A 23,620-nucleotide genomic window follows, 5' to 3' on the forward strand; every position below is an offset into this window, starting at 1 on the left:
TTGTTCACTCACAGTCCTTATTATGATCATTTAAGTACAAATCTTTCTTGGGTCACGTAATGAGGGACTCTAGGCCTTCATCATCTCTTCTTCTCTTTGTTCAACCCCCTTATTCAGCTGATGAGAAGATAAAATTGTAAGCTGCTTTCTGATCCCCAGGAAAAAGCCTGAGCAAATAGTCCCCTACCGCCTTCCCTAATGTGCTAGTTCATTACTTCCATCGTTCCCTCAAGTTTGGCAATTGATACTTATTTTACCTTTGAAAAGATGCACATCCAATTGCACTGTAAGTGGTGATGGCATTACTGGGTAGAGGACAAGGTGCTGAGTTTGGGGATTTCTTTATTTGAAAGGTCAGCAATTTGGGGCTAGCTGACTAAGCATTTATACAAATAGAAGCATTTATACAAATAGGAACCAGACTGCAATATTTGGCCAAGAATTCTTTTAAAATCAGAAGTGTACTGTATTTGGAGGATCAACAGCCAAATATGGCTTTAAAAAGAACGTTGAGGGCCGCACAGGGCTAGAACCAAAACTTAAATTTGATTGCATTATTTTCAACTTCACTATAATTCAAAGTAAAGTTATGAAATGCATATATTGATTTATTCTCCATGTGTTTAATGATTTTCCCCTTATATGAACCTTTGAAAGGGCTTTGGGCATCACAGCCAGGGCTTTTGGTGTTATATGTGGTCCTCCTGCTGCTCGTGCATATCTGAGTTTTATAGATCAGAATGGTCAGTTAACATTTCCTCATTTAGGGTCAGTGGTTCTTCGAATAGGAGGTAGCACCTCATTCATCAGACAAATAAAAGAGGCATAATTTTGGTGACACATTTCCTCCTCCTTTTTGATAGTATGTCAGTGGCCATCCTACTCTACAGACCTGATACACGTTGCAGGTTTTTTTCTCTGCTTCTATATAGTTCTACTTGTAGAACGTTTCACTGAGAGGAAGCTAAACTTGGGTAGCGGTTTACTGGCGTTTCTCCCTGCTTGGGGATGTGTTGCTGTCTGAGCTGTTTATCTGATTCCATTCTAACCAGTATCATAAACAACTGCATCAGAGAATCGTCATATGATAGGAGGAGCTGAAAGCTAGTTTCTTTCTGTTATTTCCCCCCACCCCCGCAGTCTTAAAGTAGAGGTATCGCATGTAACACTGTAACTAATCCTGTTTATCTGAGATGAAATACGAAGGCAGGCCTCTTCATCTTTGTTTCATCCAACCCCTTTGCTTATGGCTCCATTAACGTTCAGCCCCACTGCCTGGCCTGTTACATTCCAGGAATATTTTGCTCCTTAATTCCACTCAGGTGTACAAGGGGATCAAGCAAGGGAAAAGGGCACCTACTCAGCTGGAAAGGTCAGATTCTTTTCCAAAGTTCATCAAGACAATACACATTCCTCTTGCCTTTTCCTCTGAGTACAGAGTGGTGTCAGAAAAGTTCCTGAAGCTATGAGCTTGTACATGCTTTCTAATCAGTAAAGCTCACTGAAGTCAGCAGTTGTAACTTCCAAGTATCTATGCCTACAATTGTGCTGCAACATTGTCTTTTTTCTTTTAATGTGACAGAAGGGAAAAATGATTAAATTCAGAATGAGTAACTTTTAAATTTTAATTCTAAGTAAGTTAGTTTTAAAAACTTATTTCAGTATATTTAAAAATAGTTTCTGCATCAAGCCAGTTGACAGAAAAAGAAAAAATATATACCTAAAGTTAGCAAAATCATGTAGTTTCAAATTTATTCTAATAAATAGGAGGAAAAGGAGTAGGGTGGAAGGTCTGGAAATTAATACAGTTGGTCTAGATTATTCAAATCCCCAGTCTGGAAATTAATACAGTTGGTGTAGATTATTCAAATATCCCTTGCCTTTGTTAAAAAAAGCCAAACCCTCATTCAAACATTGATGGGCCTCCCAAAATAGAATCCATAACAAGTCCTTTGTTAGACAACATTCTTTTGGTTACCCCCCATGCACAAAAAGCCCAGAGTTCTTTATGCCTTGATAAATTCCAAATGCAGAGGATATGGCCAAGCAGAACATATGTGATTTTAACCACCAGTGCTCACTCTAAAGCTTTATTAACAGTCATATGGATTTCAGTCCAAAATGTGGTAATATTAGGACCAGTCCAGACGTGCAAGTTAATGTTCCAGTTTCAGAATTGCATATCCAACAGCAAGGGGACTGCATCCAGCTTTTATTAAGCAATCTCTGAAGTGTCCAATATACACAAAATGTGTATACTGTGCAGTAGCTTAACTAGTGTGTATTTGGCATTCTTTGCAATATCAATACCCTCTTTGTTTTGTACACAGAAATTATTTTTGTTGACATTATTTCTTTGTAATGTTGTTATCATTATTAAAAAATTGTATGCCACCCAACTCCCAATGATTCTGGGCAGCTCACAAGTAAAAACATTAAAAACAAGGGGGAAATACAATAATAGATACAAATAAAAGAATAGAAGATAGCAAGGGTAGCAATGATCGGGCAGAAATGAAAGAGAAACCCACACAATCCAAAGGGGGCTTCACTCATCTTTGCCAAAGGCCTGAGTGAAGGTTCAGGTCTTCAAAGCCCTTCAAAACAGGGCAGGGCCATCTGGATCTTGGGGAAAATTTCATTTCAGACATAGGTGTTTCAGATTATGATCCCAGGAAGTTAACAGCCTAACATGACAATAATTTACATATATCCAAAGACCATTTGAAAAATATCTTTGTTGAACAATAAAGATTTTACTAAGCAGAAGAATTAGTTCATGCTAACAGGGACTGGGTTTCATCACGATTTTTGGTATAACATATGGCAAAATTGCTTTATTAGAGATTGTATTATTGCATACAGTTCCAGTTTAAACAAAGCAACTTTTTGTTAACAAAAATTCCCTAGGAGAAGGTTAAAGAACCATTAGTTCTTTACCCCATCTATCTTTACCCCATCTATCTTTACCCCATCTATCAAAGTGATGTGAAGCTTTTGGTTTCTGTAAATGTTATTAAAACCCTTGCAAAGTTTAGAACAGAGTTTAATGTACCTAAATGTTTCTTGAGAGATTTGCTATTTAAGCATAAGTATGGGCTGTTTGATCTTGATGCCATAATTACCCCTCAAGTTCCACAGTTGTTTCAGGCTTCAGAGAATTCAACTGAAACTCCTAACTGGTAACCAACCTACTTTTATAAAATGCTAATTTTCATTCCATTTTGTCTTGTTTTGGTTCTACCCATTCCTTGGTCCCTACTCCTTCCTATGTTTTGAAGTATGTATTCTGCAGCATGTCAGCCCAAGGACAAGTACAGCTCTCTTTCTTAAAAAAGGTACATACTCATATTCTATGAATTTGGTAAAATCTTAGAGTAGAATTCAGTGCTTTGTGGTGAGTTTTGAGAAAGAATGCAGCACATAGGTTTATCAACTCATAGAGTAAGCAGTCAAAATTAAAACTAAAAATCTTACCTGCATCAGACTAGAAAAGAAGCCTGTGGAAATGGTATTCAGCAACTAAGAAAAGGGGGAAAAAAGCAAGAAAGAGGCTAACCACATTTCCCATACCTGATCTAGATGTAGTAGCTACTGATGCAATTCAGCAGGTATTGATTAGGTAAGGGATACGCAGCTTCCAAGCAGATGGTAATTGTTATTTTTACCATTGTTTTTGTTACACTGAACAACATGCATTTACACGTGAACCAACTCCTCGATATCAAACTTTTAAATTTACTTTTTGTAATTACAGGACGTCTAGTCTTTTTTCAGGGCAGTTGTGTTTTTTTTTTTCTTTAGAAACCACTCCAGAACGTGAGTTCATTCTGTTTGCTATGTGAATTCATAATTCTTTGTTAATGATCTCACTGTGTACTGCCAAGGAAATACATTGAGATTTCTGAGATCATTAGTGAAATGAAAAAAATGATAGCTGTATCTGTCTGATAGCAGTAACTTTTATTCAAACAATAAATCAGCTGTCTCAGGGCATAGATATAGCAGTGTTTCTCAACCTTGGCAACTTTAAAACATGTGGACTTCAACTCCCAGAATTCCCCAGCCAGCATTCTGGGAGTTGAAGTCCACATGTCTTCAAGTTGCCAAGGTTGAGAAACACTAACTATATAGGAACTGCGTGTGCCTAGTGAGGAGAAACAGACTTGTACTCCTTAATTTTGTGGTTCTTTGTGCATAACGCTACTCTATCAGTAATACAATAAAATACACAGGTGATACCATTTTGGTAATGCTATTTCTTGGGCTATACTGGCAGTTCTGACTAATTGGATAATTCTTCTTGTCCTCTAATTAGAGAAGTTCAATATTTTCTCCAACAAAGAGATATAGCCAGATAGTGTTGATTTCCTATGCAGTAGCGACCATTCTCTATCAAGCCAACGTAAAGGTTTGAATCATATACTGTATGCCCTCTACACTCTCAGGAAAATTCAATAACTTTCTATATTTGTGCTTGCCATAATACCGTAGAGCTTCAAATTGCAACTGTTGAGTCACTTTTGTGTTTTGCCAATTTTGCACCACAAAATTGCAGAGATTATAATCCTTAAGGGCGAGAGATCATGTTGAGCAGTCTTCCCCCAACCTAATCTGTTTCAAATATGTTGGGATAGCACCCACCAGAATTCTACTGAAAATTCTGAGAGCTTTCATCCCAGCATATCAGAAGGCAGGCACCAGACAGAGGAAGACTGTGTACGATTTGTCCAAGGCTATGTGTTAAAGGTGAAACGGGCAAGGAAGCCCAGAGGTTTTCTAGGAAATATCTGCAAGCTCTAATTTTCAGAAGGACTCAAACTTTTTAATGAGACTAGACTCATAAATAACTGCTGGCTGCAGCTATTTTGTACAGTTTGTATATCCATGTTCTACCTAACATAACCAGCATCCCCACTAGATGCTAAGCCATGATGGGAAAATAAGTCCCTTTTTTAATGCCTTAGTATAGTGCATTCTTATTTCCATTGTTCATCTACTGTAGTGTTTCTCAACCTCAGCAACTGTAAGATGTGAAGTCCACACATCTTAATGTTGCTGTGGTTAAGAAACACTGGCCTAGTGAGTGCCATTGCTTATGTGACCAGAATGGCATCTCCTGCACACAACAGGGAAGTTGCAGCAGGTTTGAGGAACACCAAGGTGTTCAGCATTACAAAATGATCTTAATGGAGATGGGGGGCACCCAAACAGTTCAGTAAGAATTGAGTGTATTCACTGGCTATGGAACCCTGATTGCCTCTTGGAGAGAAACAGACAAATGAGTACTGGGTGAGCATGGAATAGAATGTCTCAAACTGTGAGACATTCCTCGGTACAACATTTTATTGCAGGTTCCACTTGAATCATTCAAAAAATTTCTCTCTGTCTTCTTAGTCAGGTCTTTTTTTCTAAGAATTCTTGCTACAGTGGAAGAAATGGACCCTTGTCCCTTCATCAGCAGAGAATATCAGCCAGCTGAGCCCAAAACTTCAATTATGTTGAACAGTTTAAGAGCGTGGCATCATCATAAAAGTAATTAATGAAACTGGGAAACACAAAACACTTGGTGATCATTCTTCTCTGACAGCCACATTCTTAATGGTAGCATTAATACATTTCTTACTTTCAGGAATCATATGTTGTGGTGGAGGCTGAGAAGCATTTTTGGTGCAGTATTTTGAAGTACCATGGAAGCCTGCAAATCATGTTAATTATTGTGCCATGAAAGCAGTCTAGTACATTGGCTTGCAGTGAACATCTGCAGGAGAAAAATGTGTTACTAAAGCCAGGAACATCTAAAGGAAAAAATTATTATTGAAGCCAGAACTATTCCAATTACTAAAACATGCTTCTCATGTCATAATGGTGTTGGGAAGTTTCATTTCAGTACTGAGCAGAGAACTATTTTTCTGGTTTTTGTTAAAGTTATTAGTCTACAAAGTACTCCGCTATCTCCTTTTGGGGGGGGTTCCACAGCATCAAACTGATCACTGTGGGATTACAAAATGCTAAACCTGGCCTTTGGTTTGATCCAGCAGGGTTTTGTTTAGCTTTTCCCATCAGTTAGTATCAATGGGAAAATGTTCAGTCTTATTCCAGATTGGACCTTGACACTTTTTTTTCTGTATCTGCTGCAGTGTTCCTTGATGTTAGAAGTTTGCAAAATGTTTCAAGGATGCAGCATTCTGTCATAGGAATAGCCTTTCAACCTCAAAACAGGCCATTCTGAATGTACTAGAAATGGTCTAATTCCAAAAAGAAATAAGAGCAACCTACTAAAAAGTTAGCATGGAACAAATCTTTTTGGGCTATAACCCTTCAGAATGCAGTTCTCAGGTTGCATGTAATCCTTTGAATATGTATCACATTAGTCCACCAAGTGAGAACTGCTGACATGCATATACTGGAAGTCTAGGCTTGAGCAATGGATTCTCCTTGGCTTCTCCACAGTCACAGTCCACTTATTAAATGTTCCTCTCATTTATTAATCTGCTATTATTTTGACAGTGGCATCACTGCAACAATGGCTTTCCTTTTAGGTGCTGCACCATAGAATGCTGTTCACCCCTGAACTCCATTCTGTGCAGCATAATAGACTGCTCGGTATGCTGCATCTTGCTACAAGGTGTTACATTATGGATCTCAATTTTTATTAGGCATAAATTATTTACATAATGTTCCTAGATTATTTTCTTAGATTGGATTCTTGATCATTTCATGCATTGATATTCAGCAGCTTCAACACTAGAGTGTTCCCAGGATAATACATAGTTCTACCGAATTATAGTATATATAACAACAACAACAATTAGGGTTTGTGGAAGATAAAAATCACATAATATTGTGGCAAGATTTTTTAAAAAACAAAACGCTATCTAAACTGATCTAGAACGGGCACAAAGTAAGGGGCTCTGGAAAGACTTTCCAAAAACAAAAAGCTACCATTAAATAGGCACTACATACAGTCACCAACTATTTTACCCCAGAAGGGCAAGGACCATCAGGGATACCTCAGATGGTAGCCTCACTGAATGACTATAGGATATGGATTAGCAGCTAGTGAACCAAAAACTGTCAGAGGCCCCTGAATCCCTTAGGACCTTTGTAATCTCCCATGCTCACACTGCAAAAATTCAGCAGAGCAATAAAGCATCATGTTAGGGCTTAACACGTCTGTCAGCATCAAATATAAAATCCAAAAGTACAACAATAGCAAGAAAGAAGTTGAAAATTCTGTCCTTGCTCTTTGGTAGTATGATTGCACCTCTATGGTAGGGCTGAAGAACTCCAGCTCTTTTTAAGCTACAACTGTCATCCTCCTTGACTGTTTAATAGGTTAACTGAGAAATGGAAGTTGGATTCTAACATCATATGAAGAGCTGCAGGTTTCCCATTCCTATGGCATGATGTCTTGGGTTGACTTAAATACTCAGGGTGATAACATAGAGTTCAGGCATTACACTGATGAAATAGTTATCTAAGACATAAGTAGGAGTGTCAAAAAATGGTATACATTATTTCCTAGAGAGGGGAAAAGTCACTGAAATACACTTTTTCCCCCTTCTCTGAAAATGAGACCATCTATGTGTACTGAGGACTCTCAAGAAATGCTAGTGTAGCTGTTTATTCACATCATTTCTTTTAAATTAAAATGGATTAATATAATCATCCACTACGATAAAGCTAAAATCATTATAGAAGAAATTGTTCCAGCCTGACTAGTAATTGGATAGAAGACTATCAAAGGAACACCAGAGCTGTAGGCTAGACTGGGAAGTTGAAAAACATCCTAGAAGAAAGAAACAGCAAATTACTTTGTAGTACTGCAAAGAAAACTGCATGCAGAAGTCCAGGAAGTCCCCAGGAATCAAACTGGAATCAAGGAAGACTTACCTTTTTGTAATAGCAAGCTCCTTTCTTTTGGAGGGAAAAAAACTAGAACATTTAAAAACAAAGTATTTACAATCATTTACCAAATACCAAGGAATGCATTTGTATTTGGACATAAGGTTTGCAGGCAACATACAGATTTATTACCTCTGGCATGTGTAAGATTGCTTTCTTGTATTGCCTCTCAGCTTTCTTCCAAAGCAGAAGGCTACTTACTCCCTATGAATCTGTTGACAGTGATTACAGTCAACAGATGGCTTTGCGTTTTACACTCTAGTTTGTATTTTTATGTATTAGAAAGCCACTTTTGATACCACTTTTGGCAGGCAGCTGGAATTATTAAGAAGAAAATATATATATTTGAGAATCTGCTATCATTTTTTGTATTAAAGACAAATACAACTCAACTGATCCTCAGGAAAATGCATCACCAAATTTTTACTGGGTACTAAATAATAAACCCTAATCTATATGTTAACTGTTTAGATTATAGATCTAAGAGCAGAAAATAAGTGGAATGTACAATGATCATTAAAAAGATTAGTGCTAAAATCAACTCTCCTGCAAAATTCCAGAGGGTCTGCCTTAGATCTCCATATAATAGTTGAGAGATTGAGTGGAATATAAATGGAATGAATGAATCCATGAATTATTGTGAATTTATATTGTCTTTTCTTTTTTGCAAATCAGTCAACTAAATGTATCCCATACTTTTATATTACCTACCCAGAAAATGAAATGCCATCAGAACTAAAAAGAGCTGGAAATAATACATAAATATTTATCCATCTTTTCTGTTTATCAACTTTGTCTCTGGAACAGAAAATGGTCATGGTTCCATGACCAAGATATACCCAGATAACAAGAAAAGGTGTGCACATCACATTTCCTTTGCACAAAGAAAGTAAGTGGAAAGCTGCAGTTCAGCATAGCCTACCATGATATGCAAGCCAGGAATTTTAATTACTTTCAAACAAGCCAGAATCAGAAGGCTGCTTTGAACCAATGTTTGATGTTATAGATTCAAGTTTGCTTGGAAGCACTTAACCAGTGTTCTTAGTTTAGATATAACAGGAAGCTTAGATATAACTGGAATGTTTGGTCACTAATGTGAAAAGTGGACTAAAGTGGCAGGAAAGGGGTTGCACCCTGAGGCAAGCTTAGACTGATCTGTTTCAGTTAACACCCACTTAGTATTTATTAAATTTTCCAGTACAACACAGTTCGCCAAGTTGGGAAATGTTAATTAGTATGATCTAAAACAAAATGAAGCACAGCCCTGCAACCAGTTCTTCATCTATGCCATAAACATTTATTTCTGGTTCATAAACTACTTGCATAATACTTAAAAACTTGATAGAAAAGAGTATTTAGAATCCTTGTGATTTCTAAAGTTGAGGCAAAATAGCATATTTAATCCTTTTGTATTTGCAAAAGAAAGCTTCACTGCTTGGAATATGCTCAGTAGCATTAAGCAGTTGCATCCTTGTGGAATTTGTAGCATTTTCCAATTAACTTCGAGGCTGACCTCTTGAAAGGCTTAGAGCCCTTCAGAGTGCTTAGTCCTAGTCAAGACACTAGGATTCCATCACTATTATGAACTAAGATTCAGCTGCATGATTTTGAGAGTGAGAAGGTCGGAATATTATTAAAATTGAAATTATGAAGAAAATGAAGCAAAATATCAATACAGACATCCCTTTCTCATGATTTTTCATGATATTTAATAGAATAACTTGAATAGTTTTTGCAAGAGTGGTCATCTTGACATTACCAAAAAAAAGAGGGCAAAAGAAAATACGGATTTGAATAAAATTGGCTTGTCCTGGTGCCTGTTTGTGTGCATGCATGTGTTTCGATGCTAATTTATAAATGTAGATGTAAATGTGAAGATAATTATAGTTATTTCAATATTATAAATGCATAGTACATCTCACCTAGGACTTTGACATAGCAGGACTTTGACATAGCTTAATCTGCTTTCCAGAGACTAACTATGGCAAGAGAAATTCAAAGAAATTGTGCTTCCCGCTTATGATTCATTATCTTTAACACAGAAGTGGATTAGATCATGCTGGCTGGGGATGACAGGAAAATTCCAGTTGGGGAAGGTTAGATCAGATAGTCCTTCAAACAGAGAAACCTTCACATGGAGAACCTTAAATAGATCTTACAAACACCCTATCATATTGGCTTCCATTTACCCTTTTCTTAGATTGCAACACTTTTTTGTTCTTTCTTTGATATTTTCTACCTTTAATAGAGGTAGAACCTTTACCTACCTTTAACTTTTTTAAATAAAGGAATTATTCTGCTAACCCTGTCAGTTGTGACAGAGCTTCCTTTAGAAGTAATGTTAGTAAAGTAATGTTACATTATTTTTCAATGGAAGTGCTATGCACACACAAATAACCTGTAGTGTTAAATCCTTTTTATTAATTTTTCTATCTGCCTGTCATATGTTAGTCCTATTACCTTAAACATGAGCTACTGTGGCATTCCTAAGGGAGAAGACCATAAATACGCATACAATCAATATGCTGCTTCTCCTCTAGGATGTGTCCTTGAGGACTACTGCAAACTGTGTTATAGAACTTTGCAGCTCAGTTTTGATGTGGCTGAACCACCCAAGGGGATGTTATGTGGATGCTTAAATATCACCATTGGCTTCTAAATATAGTCTGAAAATGCTATTTTTTTCCAAAAGTCAAAAGGTTTAAATATCATAATCATGACCACATGTATTGACTACAACTTCCAGAATACCAAGCCAAATTCTGGTTATTTCTTTTCTTTTAAAGTAGCAAGGATTATATTCATATAAGGGTTTTGTTTTCTGCTTGAAGCATCTTCTATACACCAAGTTTTTGGCTTGAGACTATCCTTGATGACCTAGGGCTGCAGCAGTGAAATCATGACATCACTGGAGTAGTGGAAATTTAAGGTTTCATATGCAGTTTGTGTGGGGTGAGGTTTAAGGAAAAAATACCCCTTAAACCTCTCTTTGAGAGTGTATTTTTTCTTTAAGGGAAGCAATAGTTAGCTTAAGCCTCTGCTAGGCTAATGCACCAACCCCCTCCATTTAAGACTCCCCAAGATCTCCAGAATGAAAATTTTCACTCTTGCCCTTGTGGTAGGTCACATATGCCTACCACAAGTTGCTTATACCTGCTATACAGTATATCCACAATGAACTCATTCTTCAGGTCTGTATTCTTATGTAACTAAACTGGTGTCATTTACTGTATGCAGAAGAGATAGGTTTCAAATGGTTATGGGAATCCTTATTTATTTATTTTTTGGGTGGGGGACTAAGATGGGGCCAGCTCTGGGTATACACAGGAGGCACAGAAAATGGAGAAGGGGCAGGGGGATAGAATGGAATAATTGCAATAGTGCAGTTAGAGAGTGTTGGACTCTGGATTTCATGGATGGTGAGCCCTCCTGCACCAAGTAGCAGTTTGGACATTTGCTCTGGTATCCGTCTTTGGTGGCACTATTGGAAGCATCCTGAAAGAGGTTGCTAATTAAAATCCTGAGTATGATCAATCCGCATTGCAACAGGGTTTTTTTCCCACTTATTTTGTTTAGCAGGGTGTTATCAGTGCTTTTAACTGGTGTTCATAAGAAACTATTATTTACCTACTGAAGCAAAAGAAGACAGATATTAGACAGATACATACTACCAAAAAAGAGCAAGAAAATCCCATCTCCATAGCATGGTCCAAGAACAATGCCTCCTCCTCCTCCTCGTTGCTGCTGTTGCTGCTGCCGCCGCCACTGCAGCAACTGCCTGGATCCTGAGCTTAAGTTTGGCTGCAGTTATTATAATAACAAAGAAAGTATTTTGCTCTGTTAGGACAAGAATTTTCCTCTCACCATTTCAATTGCAATCTGGCCTGTGAGACTGACTGCAGAGCTGGCAGTAGGGATTTCTTGCTTGGCATTTATCTCACAAAATCTGCAGCCAGAAGTATAATCTTGGCAAATGGTCAGCAGGAAAGTCTCACAAAGCCAAGATAAAGAAAACAGATATGAAGATAAAATCTAGCCAGAGATAGGTCGAACTTGATAAGCATGTTTCTGCAAAGAATGGACTAGAACAGAAAGGTGATCTGGTATAGAATGACAAGCATTTTTAACCTCCAATTATTTAATAACAGGAGCAATATCATGAGTCTTCCACCACACTTGCAGCTTCCCAGTCCAATTTATATTCTGAAATAATGAGAAATCGGGATAACTGGGAGTGGGACTTTTATGCAGAAAGATAGTACCATTCAGTTTGGCTTGGAACCCAGAACTTGTTCCCAGCCTTGGAATGCTTTAGTTCCTTGTGTATGTTCTGTTTCCATAACTTGCTTATCCATGGCTAACCTAATTCTGGCTTACTTAACCCCATTTTTTAGACTTGCACAATACACTGAATCCTAAACTAAGGACACAGGCTGGGTTTGCACGACATGCTAGGTCAGAGTATGGTTAGCTAGTGTAGTTCAATGTGTTATGTGAACAAAGACAATGTCTTTCATATCAGGCTTCAGCTGTTAGATCTTTAACTTCAAATAAAATCACAAAGCAGGTCTTATAAAATCACAGGTCTACCTATCCTTGGGATGGATGGAAGGAGAAAGAACAGAATGGAGAGAGAAAAAAAGAGGGAGTGTCTTCTCACGAATCCTTGCTGTGAATATAATCAAATACCTTCTTAAAATCAATACCAATTCATTTTTAACTAACTTGTCTTTTCTTGTCCTCAGTGATGCTTCTTGAATTCCTACAACTAAGCAAGAGCTGAAAGCTGGATTCTGAACAATAAATGTAATCTTGATTCTGATAAAAGCAGTGCCAGAACTTCTATAGCTTACAATGTGAGGCATGAGTATAAACAGTTCTGCCTTACAGTGATGCTCAGACTTTTAGTGCAATTACAACGTCTCACATCGCTTCTTTTTCATTATGGGAGCAGTTGGCTTGGAAATCATGTCCATTGTAGTTTTGTGTCAGTTTTGCTGGGGGAAGAAAGTCCCCCAGATGTTTGGTTAGGATTCAAGGAGAATATGGCATGTGTGGGGGCTGTATATGTAGTTCCTTGACTGCATGGTGCATTTCAACATGGGATAGGAATTATTGCCCGAGAGCTATGTACTGTATGGAGAAGGATCCTTAAAATACAGATCAGTATTGGAAATGATCAGATGAGCTGCTACAAGTTGCTCAAGGCAGTAAAGTTTCTGCTCAGTTAAATTATACATCCAAAATTGTGGTATTTTCGGCTTCCCTGCACGTTACAATTTATTGTCCATTGAGTTCAATTGACACAAAAATTGTAGAGAGAAAAACTACATTGACATTGGATGTAGTAAGAAAGAATGGGTGGGATGGGATGTTTGAATAAGCATTCTCTCACCATCTTAAGAAAGCCCTGGAAGTGGGGATTCCATCTCTGCAGTACAAGTTATGTGCACAATCTCACCCAAATGATCATGAAACATTGGTCCCATTATGGGCAGAAGGGAATCATCCAGCATCAGCCACCTGACGAATGAATGAATGTTGGTTTCCAAGTTAGTAGCCCTCTAGTTGGAGGGCTACATATGCTGCTTTCAAATGCCTACAGATTATTTTATATGCATATAAAAGAGGTCCATTTGGAAACCATGCCAATGTCATTTTGTGATGCCTTAGATCAGTGTTTCTCAACCTTGGCAACTTTAAGATATGTGGACTTCAACTCCCAGAATTCCCCAGCCAGCATTTGGTGGAGATGGTGATTTTATTTGAGGTCAAAGATGTGGCGGTGGCAGCAGCAACAACAGCAGCAGCAACGATCAGGAGGAGGAGGAGGAGGAGGAAGATGCATTGCTGGCTGGGGAATTCTGGGAGTTGAAGTCCACATATCTTAAAGTTGCCAAGGCTGAGAAACACTGCCTTGGATTAACAGATAATGTACACAACCAAGTGACAGAGGTCAGTAAACTGACTTGCAGCAGGCTATTTATTTCTCTCCCCCTTTTCTTCCATTTTACATTTTATTACCTTGGTAGATAAATATCTTGTGGTCAAAGTCACCTTGAGGAAATAGGCTTAGGGTCCATCAAGGTGTTTCTGGCAGCGTAATTGGCAGTGAGCAAATGTGCATGGATAGCTCCCAGCAGGGATACTTCTAAATAAAGGTACAGTAAATAGCCTGTAACCACATAGCCTTATTAGGAAAAAAAAATCACTGCCATCTCTGCACCATTAAATATTCTCTGTGGCCTAACAAAATCTATACCAGTCCTTGACCTTTCTATCAGTCCCCTGCCTCCAGCCAAAAATACAATTACTATAACATATTTCAGAATATTGCAGGTGCCATTTGGGAAAGAACCACAGTTTTGACTGATTTCACATGCACACTGAACTTACATCATATCTTTCCCACACTTCATGCCTTGCAACAAAGGAAAACCTGCACTCTTTTAAAATAGGGATGCGTATTTTTTAGCTCCCAAGGACCTTAAATGCTCTCCCCAGACCTTTTTCAAAAATTGTTCCCCTATAGTTTGAATGTGACCAAAGTAACAATCATTAAATATGTAGGAAATAATTATAACAACGGTATTTAAATTTTCTAATATTTAACTGTAAATTACATCAATTCTATTTTTGGCATGCCCCAGAAGACTCCTTTGGAATGTAATTTGCAACATGTCACTCAAAGCCAACCGTGGCTTTCAGGCCTTAACAGTTGCACAATTCAGCCAATTTAGATCCGACAGCTCTTTCAGTTATAGTTCATCTGAAAGAGTTGTTTCACACATTCAAGTGACAATTTCAGTATGGGAACAAGAAAAGTAACAAAGAATCTCATGAAATCTTTGTTATATTTATTATCACCTTTATTACTTGTTATCATCGGGGAAGTAGGCCGCAACCCCTAAAAGCTTAGTATTGAATGGGCTATGGATTATTATTTATTCAAATTGAAATTTATTCAACCATTTGTGGGTGAACTTGGTATTATCTGCAGTTGCAGTAAATGGCATACATCTATGTTGCATTGATCTCACTGAAGTATTCTTCACTTTTTTTGCTTTGGTACAATGATTTTAGTTCCACCCATTGTACCCTGTTTGTTTCCTTCCCTGTAGATCAGTGTTTCTCAAACTTGGCAACTTTAAGCTGGCTGGGGAATTCTGGAAGTTGAAGTCCACATATCTTAAAGTTGCTAAGCTTGAGAAAAACTGCTATAGATGATGAAGGGAAACTAGAACACAAGCGTTCATGTTATGTACTTGCTATCACAGTTCTGTATGGTAAAGATGCAGGCATATCTATTCTCTAATAGCAGTTGATTCAGAATATTTAAATAGACGGTTTATAATTTGTTGTTAGCTTGTGCCATTCTGATTTCACAGCTCATCTTTGGATACTGGTATTTCAGGAGGAAATTGCTGATTGGTTGCAACAGATCAATACAGAAATAAAAGCATTTTTGATTCATTGATTTGTGAGGAAAGTCTCCTTCACAAATGGACACATTCTTTTCTGTTCTGCTAAATCTATAATTCTTTTGAAGAAGCTTAATTAAAAGAAATGGATCTGAAAGCCAAACTAGATATTCAGAAGGATCAGGCAATATAGTTCCCTGGGGTCTATGGTTTAGATCCAGATGTATAGCACCAAGCAATCTTATGCGTATTTATTAAAAAAAAACTTCTATGTGTTCAACAGAGCTTTTTCCAAGATAAAAATATAACAAGTTGCAGTCCATACTGATTACATTTATCATATTTAATTAGTGATAGTATAACTTAAGCACCCATCAATTTCAGTAGAAACTATGTACAGTGGAGCATAGAATAGAGTTTTGTGGAGTTCCATGTAAGGTTTACACCCTCAGTCTATCTTCAGAATCCAACTGAGAGAGCTCATATATGAATGCTGCCCCATTTTAATGTCTCTCCCATCATTTCCCTACTGTAAAAATGGCAAATCTCCCTACCTCAAGCTAGATTAGAACCCACAATGAATTGTTAATTTATGCAAGGAATACACTTGATTTTCTAGTTCCTCACAAGTATTCTGAAGGAGTACAAAGACATACAATTCCCTTGAGCATGTGGGTCAGTCCTAAATTCTTTCTTTCTGTCCTCTAAAGTAGTCCTCTCACGCCCATTTGGCTGGAGCTATTTTATTTCTAGTGGATTGAGGGAGCCTTTCAAAAGTAATAGCAGTGGAATGTTCCAAGTACATGGCTAATGTTTCCAAGATTTCAATGGAAAATCAATAGCATGCAACAAGATGGCAGTGAAAAAAAAGGACACAAAGTAAAGTGGCAAAAAACATGGCAAGGAAACACCTTGACATTTTGCTCAGAGAGCATTCCATCATGGAAAGATGTGGTAGACTCCTTTGTGGTTACTGTTGTGGCTTTTCCTTTATTGCTAAACTAGTAAACAAATTTGAGGCAGAAATACAGTTGCTGTGCTATTTGTAAAACAGAGTATACGGTATATATTCCTGATTGTAATAAAAGAGTTTCCCCAACTTGTGCTCTTCAAACATTTGGATCATCTCCCATAATTCCCTGCCAGCATAGTTGGAGGGAGATCCAGGTTGAGGAAGACTGAAGTACAGAAATTCATGGTTTCTTCTTAAAATTAGAAAAAGACTATATTGCAGCCTTTAACAATATATGACGTATTTCTCAAGTATGTATTTTAAAACATCAGAAAGGCTCCCTTTGTACTATTTACACCATGTCTTTCTCTTACATAGATATCACAATAATTTATTGTTTTTGTTCCTGTAGTTTACATAGCATTCTCTTGGATCTGGACTTTGTCGTGCTTAGAAGAGACCAACTGAAATAAATGGGAGTTGGGATCAGTTCACTAACCCAGACACACTTCTTATCCTCTGAAGTAGATTAGTCAGTAAAATTCCTACTTGCCCAAGATCTCCAAGGGAACTAGAGAACTGAATAGTGATTTAAACTTCTAATCAATATAGGAGAAGTAGCATTTTGTATCTGATAGGGTTTTCTTCTTTAAATGTTCTCCCATTTAAATATTCTTATTTAAGAATAAATAAGAGTGTTGTTTATTGGCTTCTTATTGTAAATTCACTGACCAGTTCATTGTTGAAAAAATATTGTAGTACCATGTATGCCAGATTGATATTGTTTTATGCAGCATTTATCTATATTGTAATAGTTTTCAACATAAATGATTTAATAAGAGTAATAAAGCAATAACCTATCCAAAATTAAACCATTTTTAAATCCCACAAATTTCAATTCAAATGAGATAAATAGAATTGTACATACTCCAGAAATGATTCAGAAATGTTTTGGACCTTCTGAGCCAACCTGAAAAAAAATGCATTAAAGTGTGCTTTAATGAAGAACAAAAAGGTGCTGTACTTGGTGCAAGATAGAAAGCACTTCTGAATCCTTTTCAAAGTGTGCACAGCCCTACTAATCACATTAGATGCTGATACCTGTTGGAAACACAGGTGTTTATTCTTGGGTAGATCATGTCTTAGTATGAGAAAGCAGCAAGTCTTAAAAAATAACAGCAAAAAGGCAACACATTTGCCTGTGCAAATTTATGTACCAGTGCAGATGTAAAAATAATTGATATACATTACTTCCTGTTGAAATAGTCACTGGGGGTCAGGCAGCATATACATTTATTATTATTGTTGGTTGCACAATCATGTTTAGACTGGATATGGCATTTTTATCCACCTATCGAGTCCTTCCCAGGAACTGGGATAGGCAGATGTTGTTGTTTGATGGTGTTAAAGGTATCGTCACAGGATGTAAGCTGTTCCAAGTAAAGCTGTCTTTTGCAATTGACTGATGGTGATTTTGTCAATGCCAATGGTCTTCAAGTGGTGCTCCAGATGTTTCTCCAGATGGGATTGCACCTTAGGCACCTATTATTGGTACTTTCTCTGCTTTCTTTTGCCACAGTCGTTCTATTTCTATTTGCAGGTCTTTGTATCTTGTGATTTTGTCCAGTTCTTTCTCTTCTATTCTGCTGTCTCCAGGTATTACAGTGTCCACTATCCAGACTTTTTTGTCTTTTTTATCAACAATTGTTGAGTCCGGGGTGTTGTGTGGCAGGTGCTTGTCTGTCTGAATTCTAAAGTCCCAAAGTGCTTTAGCTTCTTCATTTTCTATTAAATTTGTCTGTTTTGTGGTTCCACCAGTTCTTGCTTGCAGACAAATGGTATTTCTTGCAGATATTCCAATGCATCATTGTTGCTTTGTCGTTGTTGTTGTTGTTATTATTATTATTTCTCATCAAATATACTTGAGAAGTGTGGAGTCACTGGTACTGGGGAAGACTGGAAGATTCATCCTGCCATTCAGGTGTTAATGGTGATTGGAGAAATTGAAGACCACCATTCTTCCTTTTTATTTTCAACCTGGTCAGGGATTAGTACTTCTCCATAGAGGAGGGAACAGTAATCCATTTTCTTTCAGGAGTCTCCTTTGCTTTCTTTCTAGAATGTCTCTTTCTCTCCCTCCCCCTTTTCTCCTTCCTTTCATACAGCAGGCTGCACCTGGAAAATGACAGATTGCTTGCAACAATTCCAATTGCTGAAATTAGGCCAAGGGTCTGATGCAGCCTGGGGACCGCAGATTGCCCATCCCTGAAACAGCTGTTATCTTCAAACAGAGAACAACCCTCCATCAGTTCTTCAAACTCTCTTGTACAAGTAGCACACCCATGGCCACTTCTGCCATGGACTCAGCATGGACCAGTACTCATAAAAGGCACTCTGATGTTGCAGGAAATGAACCATATTAGCAAGGAACATTAAAACAAATCACAAGCATTAATTTTTCACTAGAAACTAAATCACCAAACAGAATATGTTGTCAAATAAATCATTCCTTTTATTGGATCAGCTCCATATTACATTTGAATCATGGATTTCTAGTTTATCCCACAATGTGGAAGTGACAGAGCGGGCGTTTCAGATGCCATTTCTGTACTCCCGGCTCTCACCTCTACTACTAAATCTAATTAATCAAGTAATGGATAATAAAAATGTTTTATTAAAATGACAAGAGCTTTCATCCCCATTAGCACAAGGTGGGTCCAATGTTCTCTGTGAAGTTGTTCAATCAGCTTGGGCAATCAAAATCATTCAATATCTGATCAGAAGAAAGCAAACTCCCCACCTCATCCAACTGCCACCTTGCCAACTGCACTCTTTATGACGTAGGGGAAATAACAGATAATGATCCTCACATGCAGAAGGATAGAGTTAGATCACTTCTGTATTAGACCTATACCAACATATCTGCCCAGTTCCCTTTTCAAATATTGTATGTTGCTTTCATTAATTTTGTTCAGGGGGACATCTGTCTGTCTGTCTGTCTGTCTATCTCTCTGTCCTACAAAAATACATACTAAAAATCACTGGAACTTAAAGAAATCTGAAAGAGCCTTGTTCAGAAGTTTTGCAACGTTTTTGTAGTTTTTGCAGTACCCAACCGCTAGCAAAAGCATCACAGAGGAACAATAGAGTGTTTTCAGATGGGACATGAAATCTAAAGACACAAGGCAGCTGTTTTGCCTCTGTAGATATAGTTATGCCTTCAAGGACCTACACAGATGTTCTGCCAAATCAGAGATGGCCAACTTCTTTCTTTCAAAGGCTTCACTCTTTTTATTTATTTATTTATTTATTTATTTATTTATTTATTTCATTATCCATCCATCCATCCATCCCGTGTCTGTGGGAAGCAGGGTTATAGCCAACTGGCTGATATGAACATTTAGGCTCTTTATTTTTAGATATTTGGGAGAACTTAACAGAAAATAAAGGAATAAGCTATGGTTATAGAAAATAAAGGACTAGGCTATTTTAATGAAAATTTTGGTGGATTCTTATTTAGTTCTATTATTATACACAGAATTGGTCTTTCGTAAGTTCACATTTTAAAAGTTCATAATGGCTTCGCTCTTAAGCTGTTAGTCTATCCATAGAAAGGGGACAATTTCTGCTAATTCCCTAACTATCTCCATTTCTCCATATCAAATACTAATTCTCAGGACTAGATTTGGGAAAGTCAGGCAGGAGACTGAAGAAGGAAAGAAGACACAGGGAAGTTCCATGAACTCTCTTAAGTTGACGGAAGAAGGAGAGCTAGGATCCATAGTGCTTTTAACACATAGGTCTTTGCTTGCATTTACACATTTCAGATTTATGTAATCCCGTGTTTCTCCAATGTGGTGTCCTCAAATTGTGTTGTAGTTACAATTCCTAGGATACACAGATTTTGAAAACTATGGTTCCAGTGAATCTGGAGAGCAGATTGAGAAAGACTGGTGTAAACCATCAGACGTAGCTTTAAAAAACAGCGATCAACCTATAGTAAAGCCCAATTTTGTATTCTGTTTCTCATCTTTGTGCTCTACTCTCATCAAGTTTGCATTTCTGACAGACTGGTACAAGAAAATCCTTGATCTCTCAAAGTTCTGTTTTATCCATGGTAGAAAACCATTTCTTCACTGTTTGAATTCCACTCAAGTACCTTAAAAGCAGTGAGACCCACTGGCAACCAAAGGTCATACAGTCAAGTAAATAGCAATTATACAACAGCAAGTGGGAGGGAGGGAAGGACTGACCCCCAGCTGCATATCTAGTGTATTTCCTGTGGCAACAGCAGTTTACCAAACAAAATGATGTCAAGTAATGGCTGGAAAAACACAAAATAGAATATAGAAGGACAGGTGCTATTTGAATGAAGACGAGTGAAGTCTAAATTATACATTCACATATGCTCTAGGTCTCTTTCATATGTCTTCTAGTATTATTTACTCTGTATAACAGGTTTGAAACTTACTATAGTTAATATCTAATGTTCTGATAACATCACAACAATTAGAATTAGGAGAATATTTTAGGGAATGTTCAAGGCACTTTAAATTTACTATCTTAGTACTCCTCGAAGATATCTGTCACTCTTCCTATTGAACAGAGGAAAAAGACTTAAAATCAAAGTATAGTAGCCCAATTCATACTTCACATTCAAAGTTTAACCATTGTTTCTTGCATGAACAGTAAGTCGCTACATTAATGTAACAGCTAAATCTAAAATCAAAGAAACCACATTATGGCTTATGCTTGTCTAAGATCACCTATAGTAGTGAATTCCTAGCTGAAGAAAAGGTTGATCTCCTCCGTTGATATTTTCTGTGCTTCAGTTAAATCTTGAGGATGGTACTGTCACCAATGAAGGAAATTATTGCTCTTAAGAAATGGTTAGACAATTTCTTTTGACCCTGGCAAAATTTGGACAAATTGTCTACCCATGTTTTTTGCCCATCCAAATGGCATTTTAAAATTTTCCACCTTTTCTGATTGGGATGTCTACAACTGGTCCATTTTTACCCAGCTGTAGTTGGCAATAAAAGGGAAGGAGCTCATGAGCCTATCCAGATCTGCCGAGTTCTGACTCATAGCAGACCCAGCTAAATGCCTTTAACCACTTCCCCTGAACTCACATCCCAAGAGAAAATCATAATAGACATTGTCTCCTTGTCTCTACTGCACCAAATCAAGATGACTTAATTTACTAAGACTGTTCTTATCTCATTTAAGGCTAATAAGAAATGACTTTCACTTCAGCCAGAATAACTCAGGAGGAAGTTTCCCAACATCGCTTTCATGGCTCATTTGATGCTTATTGGGGAGGAGTTTTATAAGCAGTGATGCCTCCCCTTTTCTCTCTTATTCTTTCACCCATCTCAGTTAGAAAAGGGAATATGCATGCTGCCTCTCTAATTTTAACCAAATGGTGAGGAAAGCATAATTCGTGGTTGTATCAGGACTGGATTTCCTACATGCTGGCCTTGATCTGTTCTAGATTTCACAGTGCACCTCACCTGCAGCTAACCATGGCACCACAAAGATGCCTTGGCAAGATTTTTATTCTGCCATATTCGCATGACATTTCTTTCACCCCATCCCAAGTCCTTGAGTGAGACAGGTTTAAGTTATCCTAAGCTATACTGGTGTTAATATTCTTCTCCCCTCCCACCCCAACTTTAATAATGTCCAAGGATAGTCTCTAGGTGTAAGCCTTTGTCACCCACTACTTTGGGGGGAAATCAGATGACTTGAAATAGAGGTAAGATAAGCAAGATATAAATTGGCAACACAGAGAGAAAATTTCCTGCTAATAGTTTTCTGCCAACTCAAGGATGGGTGAAGACCATTTGAACCCAGCAGTGAGGAAAGGTCCATCATTCAGGATTTGCAGGCTGGAGGGGATTGGGATGAGCGTTTTCTGTTAACAGAAACATCTTTTCTGCCAATGGGAAGCTCTTTCTGCTGGTTGGTCTGGGGTATCTTCTGATGGAAAGATGTACGTGGGTAGGAGAGAGAGACAGAGAGAAGGAGAATGCTGTTTTGCCATAACAACAAAGAGTTAGGCAAAGCTCAGGGCCATTTGACCTGATTCCCAAAATAATGGGTAGCTCATGCACTGCACTAAGGCCTAATAGGACTTGTTAGTATGGAGTAGCATGATGTGTGAATTCACCCTGTATGAACAAAACAATAGTTAAATCCCTGATTGCTTTGGGTGAACACAGCTACTGAATCCAGGGTTAAGCTCTAAATAAGAATCTCCTAACCCTCCTCATTCTGAGTCATGCCTATTAAAGAGTAGCAGAACAGCTTCCCTTGGCCATTTTGGCCACTTAAGATCCAGTTGCCCTACATAGGAATCAATGGGCTTAAGCAGGCCTGTGATTATTACACCCTTTAAATAAATTAGCAACCCAATGAAATTGTTTAGGCCAGGGTTTCTCAACCTTGGCAATTTTAAGACATGTGGACTTCAACTCCCAGAATTCCCCAGCAGCATATGCTGGCTGGGGAATTCTGGGAGTTGAAGTCCACTGGTCCTTAAAGTTGCTGAGGTTGAGAAACCCTGGTTTAGGCCCACAAATGATCACCCCAGAGATCACAAACCAGCACTGCTCTCTTTTTCCTACGTTCTCTCTTGATTTTTTAAATCGGTCTTCCACGAAGCCGGAGAGCAGGTCTCGCAAAACGCAGCCAAATGTCCGTGCCAGCCGTCTCAACCAGAAAACATTTAGGCAACCCTCCATACAGTCTGCCACAAGGAGGGGAGGCTTCTCCGCCAGCAAACGAGCGCAGTTCGAGGTTCTCGTGGGATCGGAGAGCGCCACCGCATTGCATAAGCCCCAGTGTCGTATTGGGCGGGGATGATGGCGGGGGGGACGGCGAATCACTCAAACTGGAATACAAAGCAGCTTTGCTGGGGGCGGGGAGAAACAGGACTCAGTAACTAATAAGTCGCGCGCGGTCCTCGTCTTCGCAAACCTCCTCTGCAAAAGCGAGCCGGCGCGACGCTGCCTGTTTCCGCAAGACACGCCTGCGTAGTCGGTTCCGACCCCCCAACAGACCCCAGCGTGAGCGAGCGATCTCTGGGTGGGAGCCGCTCGGGGCTCTGGCTTGCTCGACGTCCTGCTATGAAGCCGCTTGGACGTCCGCATGAGGCCGGCAGGTGAGAATGTCTGCTGACGTCGAGTCCAAATGATATTTTCAGGTGAGTCATAATTCCCCGGGTCAGCCAGACCGGAGTCTTCGGTCTTCTCTCCCTGCCGCCGCGGCCGCACCCCCTCCCTATTCCCGTCACCCTCCTCCTCTCGAGAATGACGAGGTTAGGTTATTAAATGGC

The 23,620-nt window shown here is 38.4% G+C and overlaps 1 protein-coding gene across 2 annotated transcripts in view; it reads left to right on the plus strand.

Annotated features, from left to right (window-relative positions):
- TMEM108 (transmembrane protein 108) overlaps nt 1-23,620 on the plus strand; it is a 182,042-nt gene that overhangs the window by 138,802 nt on the left and 19,620 nt on the right. The window contains exon 1 of one of the 2 annotated variants that reach the window (XM_007421730.4): nt 22,899-23,488. The exons of the other annotated variant lie outside the window; for it this stretch is intronic. Coding sequence (XP_007421792.1) covers nt 23,476-23,488 — 13 coding nt within the window. The 5' untranslated portion in view covers nt 22,899-23,475. Of the gene's footprint in view, nt 1-22,898; nt 23,489-23,620 lie in introns of those variants that run through there. 2 annotated transcript variants of the gene reach the window in all.

Source organism: Python bivittatus, unplaced genomic scaffold (assembly GCF_059951505.1).
Source record: "Python bivittatus isolate LINGU-HERP-01145 unplaced genomic scaffold, Pbiv_v1 ctg000610_np1212, whole genome shotgun sequence".
NCBI lineage: Eukaryota > Metazoa > Chordata > Lepidosauria > Squamata > Pythonidae > Python > Python bivittatus.